The 11,826-nt window shown below is 43.1% G+C and overlaps 1 protein-coding gene across 2 annotated transcripts; it reads left to right on the top strand.

Annotated features, from left to right (window-relative positions):
• Positions 1-2,833: 2,833 nt before the first annotated feature.
• LOC136467079 (protein MEI2-like 4) lies at positions 2,834-10,646 on the top strand. Of its 2 annotated transcripts, none has more exons than XM_066465627.1 (15): positions 2,834-3,313; positions 3,920-4,025; positions 4,210-4,252; positions 4,869-5,171; positions 5,639-6,054; positions 6,143-6,301; positions 6,433-6,549; positions 6,624-6,772; positions 7,383-7,480; positions 7,578-8,015; positions 8,217-8,865; positions 8,960-9,044; positions 9,142-9,210; positions 9,371-9,550; positions 10,164-10,646. In XM_066465627.1, exons 2-15 carry the CDS (start codon positions 3,921-3,923, stop codon positions 10,320-10,322), a joined length of 2,970 nt encoding a protein of 989 aa, XP_066321724.1. In that variant the 5' UTR covers positions 2,834-3,313; position 3,920; the 3' UTR covers positions 10,323-10,646. The 2 variants fall into 2 exon arrangements, with proteins under 2 accessions (XP_066321724.1, XP_066321723.1); XM_066465626.1 differs by having other exon boundaries at positions 7,560-8,015.
• The last annotated feature ends 1,180 nt before the right edge of the window (positions 10,647-11,826 follow it).

The raw sequence follows: 11,826 nt of genomic DNA, 5'->3' as shown, positions 1-11,826 counted from the left end.
ACCATCAATTAAAAAAAAACTATATTGTTTCACAACATATACTAACTATATATTATAAAATTATTTTTCTTGTAAATGTAAAAATATAAATGTTACGATGATGATTAAAGCAGAACTATTTACTATAGAATGAACGTTAAAAAACAGAGGAAGTACTACAACACGGTCATTCAAACAAACGCCGCAGAGCAAAGGTTGCGTACGGTTGATTACCAAAGCCATCTCGGAGGCATACGTATACGCGGGGGCAGGCTACTAGGCGGGTAGTAGGAGTACTATCGTGCCCTTTGGTGCAGAAAAACACGCATCCCAGCCGGGACGAGAGGCGGGTGTGAAATCCGGTGACCCGAGGATTTCCCGCCGCTGCACTGCACCCAGGCTTTTTGATCCCTCCGAATCTTCCGTGCGAGCCCTCGTCTGCCTTCTCCACGCGCGGCATCGCTATCCACTTCGCTGCGCGGCGGGGCCCGAAGAGGTGGGGCCAGTAGGGACAGGAGCTGCGACCTGCGGGGACGGGTCTTATCCTAGGACGGAGGTGGGCCCCGCGGCAAGGGACAGGTCCGGGTCCACGCCGCACCCCCCCGGCCGTTCGAACTGAGGCGCGGTGAATTGTTGGGTCCCTCCGGGGATCCTCTGCGCCCAGTTGCTCTCTGTGTCCAGTCGTGTTGCTTCGTGCTAGTGCACTAGAGCACTTGTAGACCACTAGTATATATACTATTCCTAATTTTGGCTCATCTCTTATGCATTGTCATGGGTTAAACAGTTGCATTCGCTGTCTACATGCTTAACATTTAGCTCTAACATTCATGATGTCGAAACCATACGTTACTTGTAGATATCATATTCTATATAGCATCTCTAGGTATAGTGCTTATTATTTCTATAAATCATTAGAGCAAGAGAAGTATACAAAGAAAACACTTTAGCTAGTTTTCTCTTGTACTCGTGGCATAGGTGCACCAACACATATCAGAGAAGGTAACTAGTACCGATTATAGCAAAGTGTGGTAGAAGAAACTACCAGAAGATAAGATGGGGGTGCAATGCCTAAATTTCGTAAATTATAGCAATTATAGGACCATATGGTTTATTCTCGGAAATGCTTGTCATGCAAAACTTCCACACCAAGTTACCTAGTATTTCATTTAGTACTCAAGGCAATTATAGCTAGATATTTCCATGTTGAGTCACAACAACCGGCAAAGACGCATGGTCCACAAATATTCTAGTTAAGCGATTGCTCCCTCCCCCCACACCACCATGCAAATCTATCAATTCTAGGACATATATCAATTCTCAAGTTAATTTACCTAGATGCACCTAACATTTTTAGTGATTCCTTTGGTACTAATCCATGAGAAAGGATGCAACCTTCCCTAGATAACGGCAAGCACACATGATAATTTCGGATTACATGCATGCATGAGGGACATAACTAATGCTAATATCCCACCCATAAGCTACAATGTTACGTTTTATGGGGCAAAATTTAAATGCTACTATGATATACTTTTTTAAGAAGAGGGAACACGTTTCTCTGTGTTTGATAAAATAGCTATATATTTCATGAGCGATTTTAGCTGTTGCCACCAAAGGCCATGATTCGAAACGCAAGGCGTCATCTTTTGGCGCCATCAACTGATGACACTAATCCACATTTGTTAGGTATTATACGTGAAATATAATCACCTCATGACTACTAAATGGAATAAAATATGTTAATGTTCAACCATTCCAGGCGTGATAGATAGCATGTTGGTAGATCACTTGTGTCTTTGACATCGAGTCGAAGGGGAGAACGTCGACGGTTGTTAATTCGTATTTTTTTTAAATAACGTGAGACAAGAGACTGCAATTAACACATGAAAAACTAAAGCGTGGGAGATAAGTTGCCAAAAGATAAGGGATAATAACTCTGGGATTAGCTAATAACAACCAAAAAGATAGGGTCACCGTCCATTTTAGGCAACGTGCTTATTACACACAATAATTTAGGAGAACTCATAAAACTTATGCACCACGAAACTTATCGCGTATTCTAGGCAATTTTTAGATGAAAGAAGCTAGAGCTCCGGAAACAAGATGGTAAATAAACACAGGTATGCATTTCTATTTTTATCCACTACTACGACGAGTGCTCCGCAAGACTTGCGGTTGATGAGTAGTCTACATTTCCTTTCACATAAGATGGAGCCGAGTAGGTACCAGTTCTAAAAAAAAAAGTAGTCCAGCCACTACCAATGGCCACAAAAGAAGGTGATCTGAATATCGACTTTTAATACTACAATTTGCAATAAAAACCGAACGATGAATCCTGAACTGTTAGAGGAACATACGAATCTTCCATACTGGTGCACAGAGACCGAGCAAAGCATGGGTTGAAAGTACTGTTGTCAGCCAAAGACAGCAATTAAAATGAGAAAAGCATCCTAATGCAAGCAGCGAGTCAGAGAAGATATCTATAGCTGCAGCTATACCTCCGGCGCAAACAAGCAAGGCACGCCCGAGGCCGCCGATGGATCGATGCCTTGTCCTCTCCTAACCAACTCAGCCCAAAGCCGTCGCCTCCCCCAACTCCCACCACCCAAATTTAAACCCACCTCCCACCAGTGCACCGCTCTCTCCCCTGGATCCCACTGCGGTGCTGGTCCCACCCGTCTCTTCAGTAACTGACAGGGAAGCCCGCATAGACGTGGGCCACATCTCGTCAGTTTCAGGTGGTAGCTCCATGCCCCGGGGCCGCCGCACGCGCCGCGGTCCCGTGCTCCGCGGTTGCGGTCACCGGGCGTCACCGCGGGGTCCGGTATAAAGGGCGTTCCCCCCGAGTCTCGCCGCCCGCATTTGGGTAGGCAGTTGCTGTTCTCCCCTGTCCCTGAGGCCCGCGTCTCCGCTTCGTCTCACCACCCACCACCTCCTCCTCGCCGGGGACCCCTCGCCGGAGCCGGCAAAGCTTCCGGCGAAGAAATCCGGCGGGCACACCACAAGGGGGCGGAGCAAGGGGACGGGGGCGAGCGCCGGAATGGGGGCCAGCGGCCGGGGGCTCGCCGTCGTCGTCGCTGGTGTCGCGTCGCTCTAGGGTTAGGTAGGTGTCCGTAGCTTTCTCCTTCGCTCCCGCGGCCAGGGCTGCGCAGCCCCGGCGTCGCATTGGGGTCCCCGGCCGACCGTCAGGCCGCGTGATCCACCCGTGCTCGAGCTCCGAGAGGGTCCCGGTTGCGTGGCATGGGGGCATCTCTTCCGCCTGCTGCCGCTGCCCGCGAATTCGGCACCATTTTTGAGCTCTGAGGAGGAGGAGGTGGCAGCAGGCGCCGATCTGGTGAGCCCCCACTCGCTTCCCGTTGCTGGTTTTTTTCTCGGGGATGTTTCAATTTCGGGAATTTTTGGAAACTCTCCTCGTATCCTTGCTTGTTTTGTTTTGTGGGTGTCCTTTGCATGCTGTATGTGATCTGAGCTTGAATTCGGGGGCTGACAATTAATTTCGGCTGTGCTCCTCGGAATTCCTCGTTTTGTTTTGATGGTTACCTTTGATCACAAGGGACTTGCTTGTTTGGAGCTCGTAGAGCCCGAGGCGCATTAAATTCCACATCTTATGTGCTGTTTTATTGGGGGAATTAAACATTTCTCTCACAAGTTTTGTGGGATTCGCACTCGGTTTGTCAAATCTACTGGTTCTGATTCAGAAATGTTGACTTTGGAAGCTCACACGAACTAAATTCCGCTTTTTTCTCTGCCGCCCCTTGGCTCGGTTGTCATGGATGCACAGATTTCTGCGCGTAAAATTGCTCTGATTCGTCATGTTTACCCCCTCGACGCTTCATCTTTTCCGCAAAATTCTCAATTTTGCCTTGATCCCGGGCAGTTGAGGTACGGTGCTGTTGTCAAGGTTTGTGCCTAACACGTTATTTGGTCTGGACGCCTGCAGGATGCCATCTCAAGTCATGGATCCGAGGCGCCACCTCCCCCAGTTCAGCAATCTAACCGTGGCTGCGTCCTCCTTCTCTGAGGAGCAGCTTCGCCTTCCCACAGAGGTAATAATCTGCAATTGCAGAACTGTTGCCCCAGTTATTGTTTTTCTGTTTTTGTTAGTTTATTTATGCTAGGGCCAGTGATGTCTTTATTGTTTTAGTCCATGTTTGACACCTATCATTTTTCACTTGATCATCTTTCTTGAGTCTTGACTATGGCATGCACTATTTTTTTATATCTTTGCAGAGGCTGGTCGGATTTTGGAAGCAGGAGTCGTTGCATCACATTGGTGAGTACCGAATTTGATTCAATCTCCCTTAGCTTTTTGCTCATTTCCATGCAAAGGATGCCTTTTGGCTGCAAAAATTCACGTGTTATTGGGGGCCATTTTGTGCATTTAATGAGACACAACATTTTATGCATGACTAGGCTCTGTTCGCTTGGCTGAAAAGCCATGGCTGAAAGTACTGGTCGTTGATTTGTTGTGAGAGAAAAACATCGTTCGCTGAAATAGTACGGCTCATAAGACAAGCGAACAGGGCCTAAATAACATAAATAATTTGTTTTCATGGGATGAATATGATTTTAGCTTACCCAAACTTCAAGGCTTTGTATTTGTTGTCGTCATGGTGGACATGATTTATTGCACTTTTCATTTGTTGTTTCTGTAGTTAGGTGAAGCCATTGTTTTGTGTTCACCTTGTTTTGCAAAGGATTTTTGACATATTTGATGTCCAGATTATCCTTTGATTAACAATCGGTTGCTGCTAGTTTCTACCTTATTATTCCTTTTTATTTCTTTGGTGCTCGTGTCATATTCTCTCTTTGTTATCACAATGCCTCATGCATTTTGTTGATCATTATCAAGATGTCTTCTCAAAACAAGATGTTTCTATTGTTGTCAGGAAGCAAGTCAGTTGCATCTTCTCCAATTGAAAAGCCCCAACCCATTGGGACAAAAACTGTGGCTCGGATAGATCCACAACCATACAAGCTGAGAGACCAGAAGACTGCATTTAGCCTTGAGCACAAGACTTTTGGTCAAGAGAGACATGTTAACTTGCCATCATCTCTGTGGAGAGCTGATCAAGACCCTAACCTCCAATCTGATTCATCTTTATTTCCCGATGGAAGGACTAATCCAAATGAGGCCTACAATGAGAATGGGCTTTTCTCAAGCTCCCTGTCAGAAATTTTTGACAGAAAATGTGAGACAGTTTACTCTGGCACTTTCATCATCTTAATTAGAGCGATTGATTGTACTGTGCAGTGAGCCTGAACCATGTGAACCATTCTCTTCATCATAGAAAATGCATTGAACTGTATCACATATTCCATAGCATGTATTGTGTATGGGTGCACCTTGAAATCAATAGAAAGGAATAAAAAGTACAACAAAGGATATCAGTGAGTTTGAAAGGAAGAACAAATAAAAAAACTTTCATCTTTTTTTTAGCATTTTTGCATCTTATTTTCGAAGGAATCTACCTGCTTTAATTTTCTTTGGCCTAAGAATCCTTTCACTTTAGTTTGGTATCGTTATCCTTTTATTTTCAGTCACATCTTTTGCAAGATTTGTGCAGTCAGACACTCCAATTAAATCATTGCTATTGTAGTAAGCAATATATTGTTCCTATTTATTGCTTCCTAACCAGTTTTATGCTTCAATCTGTAGTGGGACTGAGATCCAAGGATGTGCTTCTACGTCAGCCAGTTGAAAAGGTTGTTCCAACTCATGTAGATGATGAACCCTTTGAGTTAACGGAGGAAATCGAAGCGCAAATAATAGGAAACATACTTCCTGATGATGATGACCTACTATCAGGTGTTCTTGATGTTGGGTACACATCCCATGCTAACAATGGTGATGATGTCGATGATGATATATTCTACACTGGAGGCGGGATGGAACTGGAAACCGATGAAAATAAAAAAAATACAGAAACTAATGGTGGAGCTAATGATGGTCTTGGGTCGCTTAATGGCACAATGAATGGTGAACATCCATATGGGGAACACCCTTCAAGAACTCTTTTCGTCCGAAACATTAATAGCAATGTTGAGGATTCTGAATTAAGGCTCCTATTTGAGGCATGTTGCTTTTTACCGTTTTTTGCTCAAACCTATTGTTTTTGTACAGAACATTTGTTTCTGAAAATCATTTACTCTTTACCCACAGCATTATGGAGAAATCAGCAACCTTTACACTGCCTGCAAACATCGTGGTTTTGTGATGATATCTTACTATGACATAAGATCAGCATGGAATGCCATGAGGGCACTTCAAAACAAGCCACTCAGACGTAGAAAACTTGACATACATTACTCCATTCCGAAGGTATTCACAACTCTATGTCTTACTGGCTTGATTTGTAGACATATTTTGCCCAAGGATGCCAGTGTGTATGTAGTTTGCAGTTTTTAGTCTTGTGTAGTGCTTGTGCTAATTGTCACCTTTTTTCCCTTTAGGACAATCCTTCGGAGAAGGATATTAACCAGGGGATGCTTGTTGTATTTAATGTTGACCCGTCTGTAACAAATAATGATATCCATCAGATATTTAGCGACTATGGTGAAATAAAAGAGGTATGCTATGCTCTTACATTAACTACCTACTACTCCATTATAACTAGGACTTTAATGTCTTAAATTAATTGCAGATTCGTGATGCACCGCAAAAGGGCCATCACAAAATTATAGAATTTTACGATGTCAGAGCAGCCGAAGGTGCAGTTCGTGCTTTAAACAGGAGTGATCTTGCTGGCAAGAAAATAAAATTGGAGACTGGCCGTCTGAGTGCTGCTAGACGGTATGTATTTCAAATGTTAATCTTGCTGTCCATTCTTGTATTTCATCAGCAATACTTCCTTTATTACTTTTGGACACTCCGTATTTAATCGTTGATCATTTGATCACAGCTTTAGTGAACCTTAGGTTATTCTTTAGCAAGCTGAATGATTCTTGCTTAGGCATCACTGGTATATAGTGGCATCACTTATTCTCTATGACGGTACCTGTGGATAGTATGCACATTAGTTATATGCTCTGGATTTTTATATTCTTTTCTCAAGTGGAAAATCTCTTCCTGGAGCTGTAAACATTGCACTGTTTTTATTTGTCATGTATAGATAGTTACTTAATCTTTGTTTGTTTATTTCTGTGTATGGGCTCTCATGTCCTAAACAAAACATATTTTTGTTTGTTCTTTCATATGGTATTCCTAATTCTTTGTATTGTATTTAGGTGTATTGATATATACTTAGTATGTTAGTTATTTAATTCATCCAGAAAAAGAGTAATTATTATGTGATGCAGCATTCTGATTTTGATTCTATGGTACAAACTTTTGAACATGGTGGTGTAAACACATAGGTGTTGTTCACTGCTCTAACATTGATTTTAATGTTGTTTTATAACAGTTTAACACAGCACATGTCCAAAGAGTTGGGGCAGGAAGAATTTGGTGTATGCAAACTGGGCAGTCCAAGCACAAATAGCCCTCCGTTGGCTTCATTGGGTATGATGTTTATTTTTTCATCTTTATTGTATGTCATGTCAATAGCTGCATTTCCTGACATGGAGGATTATTCTTTAAGGTTCATCTAATATGGCAGCAATGACATCTTCTGGCCGTGAAAATGGGAGTATTCATGGTTTGCATTCTGGACTTCTCACATCAATGACCCCGTTCAGAGAGGCTTCTTTTCCGGGTCTATCGTCTACCATACCACAGAGCCTGTCCTCTCCCATTGGAATTGCATCTGCTGCAACTCATAGTAATCAGGCTTCCCTTGGTGAGCTTAGCCACTCACTTAGTCGGATGAATGGGCATATGAATTATGGTTTTCAAGGCATGGGCACTCTTCATCCTCATTCCCTTCCTGAAGTTCACAATGGAGCAAGTAACGGCACCCCTTACAATCTTAACACGATGGCACCAGTTGGTGTCAATAGCAACTTGAGAACAGCTGAAGCAGTTGACAGCAGACATCTTCATAAAGTGGGTTCTGGTAACCTCACTGGGCACTCATTTGATCGTGCCGGTGAAGGAGGTTAGTTTGTAAATTTGGACATCCTAATCTCCATTTTTATTTTTGACCCTATTCTCTCTCATTTCCATTCCTTAAGCATGTGTTTTCTAATAAAGCTGTTTGGTTTATCAGGATTGTGACAGCTAACTGTCAAAAGTTGATCAATTAATGTATGTTATTTAATTGTTCCCTGCATGACTGCACGTGTACCAATTTTTGCAGCTATGGGATTTTCAAGAAGTGGAAGCGGTCCTGTCCGTGGTCACCAGTTAATGTGGAATAATTCAAATAACTTCCACCGTCCTCCCAATTCCCCTGTGCTGTGGCAAAATCTGGGATCATTTGTAAACAATGTACCGTCTCGCCCCCCAGCACAAATGCATGGAGTTCCAAGAGCACCATCACACATGATTGAGAATGTTCTTCCAATGCATCATCATCACGTGGGCTCTGCGCCAGCAATCAATCCGTCACTTTGGGACAGGCGGCATGGTTATGCAGGGGAATTGACAGAAGCATCAAGTTTTCATCCTGGCAGTGTTGGGAGCATGGGATTTCCTGGTAGCCCTCAGCTTCATGGTTTGGAGCTAAATAGCATATTTTCTCACACTGGTGGGAATCGCATGGATCCAACCATGTCTTCAGCTCAGATCAGCGCACCATCTCAACAAAGAGGTCCTATGTTCCATGGAAGGAATCCTATGGTTCCCCTTTCATCATTTGATTCACCTGGTGAGCGGATGAGAAGCCGGAGAAATGACTCAGGTGCTAACCAATCTGATAATAAACGGCAGTACGAGCTTGATGTTGACCGCATAATGCGGGGGGAAGACTCACGAACTACACTGATGATAAAGAATATCCCAAATAAGTATGTTTTGAGATCACCCAATTTTATGCTACATTTATGTTCTGTCTGAATAATATATATATTTTTTGTTCTGGTTGTCTCTTTCGGGTTCCAGGTATACCTCCAAGATGCTCTTGGCTGCTATTGATGAAAGTCATAAGGGCACTTATGATTTTATTTACTTGCCGATTGATTTTAAGGTAGTTTGAATTTAACTCGTAAGCGACCAGTTCCTCGTATTTGTTGGGACTGTACTTGTCTGTTCATGTTACTAAATGAAATCAATCTCCTTTTCAGAATAAATGTAATGTTGGCTATGCTTTCATCAACATGACCAATCCTCAGCATATCATCCCGTTTTACCAGGTGAGAAAATTATTCAGTTGACGAAGTGCTACTGCAATGATGCAATTATGGCTATTTTGGCCTTTGATCAACTTGTATGGCTTGCCAAATTCGTACTTTTATAAAATATCCAGCTTGAACATTGATGTGCTATCCTGAACCATTTTGTCATCCTTTTCAGACTTTTAATGGTAAAAAGTGGGAGAAGTTTAACAGTGAGAAGGTGGCATCACTTGCTTATGCCAGAATCCAAGGGAAAACAGCCCTGATTGCTCATTTCCAGAACTCTAGTTTGATGAATGAGGACAAACGCTGCCGCCCCATACTCTTCCACTCAGAAGGTCCTAATGCTGGAGATCAGGTATGCTTGTCTTTTTTTTCCTGGGTAGTTTCCCTGCTATCTTGTTCTCCAGTAGTCCAGTTACATTATGTATCGCTGCCCTGTGACAAGTCTTCTCTATATCATCTTAGTCTTTGTGCAAAAAAAAGGTGTGAGGTAAATTTACACCTGCCATTTTTGCTGCATTAACTGCCCTGTGACAAGTCTTCCTATAGTCATCCATAGATTCCTTGAATCCTTGATGGGCTGATGGCAGCTAAAAACATAGGTTTTGTGCAAATAAAAAGGTGGGAGTTAAATGCCCACCTGCCATTTTTGCTGCATTAACTGCCTAACTAGTAATGAGTCCACAATTATAGAAAATGTAACGTCTGTGGATACCTTTTTCATCTGCACTTTCATACTGTGCACCAATGAACTAAGATACATACATTTCACAAGTGGGGTAACATTCTTTGAACACTGTATCATTCTCACTGTTTTCAAAGCAAGTTTGGTACATAGTTTGCAATCGTACCATACTTATATGGTCCCAGTGTCTGCGTAATAATTTCAGAACTTGCTCTATTATTGTGCCTGCAGTGTTTTTAAGCATATGGTTGCAATTTTGACATTTTGTTGTGATCTTTCTCAGGAACCTTTCCCTATGGGTACAAACATCCGGGCCAGGTCTGGGAGATCCCGGACTTCCTCCGGTGAAGAAAATCACCATGATATCCTGACAGTCTTGACCAACGGTGACACTTCTTCCAATGGAGCTGACGCTTCAGGTCCCACCAAGGACACTGAGTAGCTGAGCTGCAGCTTGCTGCATCGCTAACCACAAAGGCCCAAGCTATAACTTTTTGCAAACCCATTTTCAGTCCTAGTTTCCCCCCCTTTCCCATTTTGGTTTTGTTTGGTAAGTCTCCCGATCTGTATTTATTAACTTCCATGATGCGGGTCACCGAAGACTTAGGTTGCTGCAAAAATTTTGTCTCTGGCGAGAAGCTATATGCAAGAGGGTGCTACCGAGTTCCCCAGAATCTATGTGCTTGTTAACCTGAAGGCCGAGAAAGGTGAAAGGTGCAGGGAGAGCCTCCAGATTTTGGTCGCTGTAAGAATTAACCCCTTGTTGTACAGCAGGTCCCAGTAACTTGTGCTGAGTCATCAGTTTTTTAGTGGTGGTGTGTGTGGAGAAGAAGAGTTTTGCCTGCATTTTCTTTTGGAACCTTCTCTTGTGCCTTCACCTGTGTTGCATTTTGAGTCGAGGGCTTCTCTTAAATTGTGTGCAGAGGGGCTCGATTTTATTAACCGGAACAAGGCGCATTTGCGTCTGGATCAACCCCGGTCTTGTTTTCAGGGCACTGTCGCCGTATTTACCAACCTTATGTACATCTCCATCTATATATACTATGAGTTTTGATGTCTATCTATTTTGTGGCTTTCGTCTCACAAGGTTATTTATCTATATCAACGCGTCTGTTATGCTTGGTTGCTCACTATGTAAGCATGAATACAAGCTCTTTGAGTGCGTTATCCTTGTTCAAATCCTTTCAAGAGTATAGTAGAATATAAGTGTTTGACTGTTTGCTTTCTCCACGTGATGGGTCTGTTCGTCTGGCTGCCAATGGACCCATAACCGAGGGTAATTCTCTATTGTTCCTAATATACTCCTGTTTTACCATATTTGACCACGCCTCGGGGCAAAACTTTCACAATACTAGTTTCAACAAAAAAAAAAAAAACTTTCACAATACTATTTTATCCTCTCTTTTTTGCGATCGTCAAAGAGAGAACTTTATTTATCACCGAGGAATAGAATTGCAATATTGAGTATGCAGGGGCTGAGCTTCAGCTAGGCCAAAGAGGACATGGCCCCTCAATCTCCGTACCTTTTGAGTTTATCTTGGCCCCCTTCTATATTAGTCACCAAGCTCCGTCACTAGATGTATGTTTTGCCATTTGCAGCTCATCAGCGACCTTATTTTGTCCTCTCCCTATATACTCTAGAATTTCACCTCCGACAACGCTCACTAAGCTCGCGACACCCCTTCAACAGATACATAAGACGGGATCTCTGTTGTATGAGTTTTGAGCGCGTATGAGTTATATGTAGTCCGGCTTCACAATTGCCTTGCGTAGTCTTCTGCTAACTTGCTAAGCCCAATCCCTCCTGTAAGCCAAAGCTCAACCCCTTCTGCGTTCGTGGCAACGACATGTCCAATATCATCCCTGATGATCACGCTAATCCCTACTCACCTTGACTCTTGCTCGAAAGCACCATCAGTATTTACCTTAACCCAGCCTGTTCGGGC

The sequence above is a fragment of the Miscanthus floridulus genome, chromosome 7 (assembly GCF_019320115.1).
Source record: "Miscanthus floridulus cultivar M001 chromosome 7, ASM1932011v1, whole genome shotgun sequence".
Lineage (NCBI taxonomy): Eukaryota > Viridiplantae > Streptophyta > Magnoliopsida > Poales > Poaceae > Miscanthus > Miscanthus floridulus.
Note: the sequence above shows the minus strand (reverse complement) of the source record. Positions and strands in the feature narration are given on the sequence as shown.

Excerpts from the sequence above, each read along its gene's own strand:
- LOC136467079 (XM_066465626.1), top strand. The coding sequence starts at position 3,921 with ATGCCATCTCAAGTCATGGATCCGAGGCGCCACCTCCCCCAGTTCAGC. Across the intron at positions 6,773-7,382 it reads CGTCTGAGTGCTGCTAGACG|TTTAACACAGCACATGTCCA; the intron begins GTATGTATTTCA and ends GTTTTATAACAG. Across the intron at positions 9,211-9,370 it reads ATATCATCCCGTTTTACCAG|ACTTTTAATGGTAAAAAGTG; the intron begins GTGAGAAAATTA and ends CATCCTTTTCAG.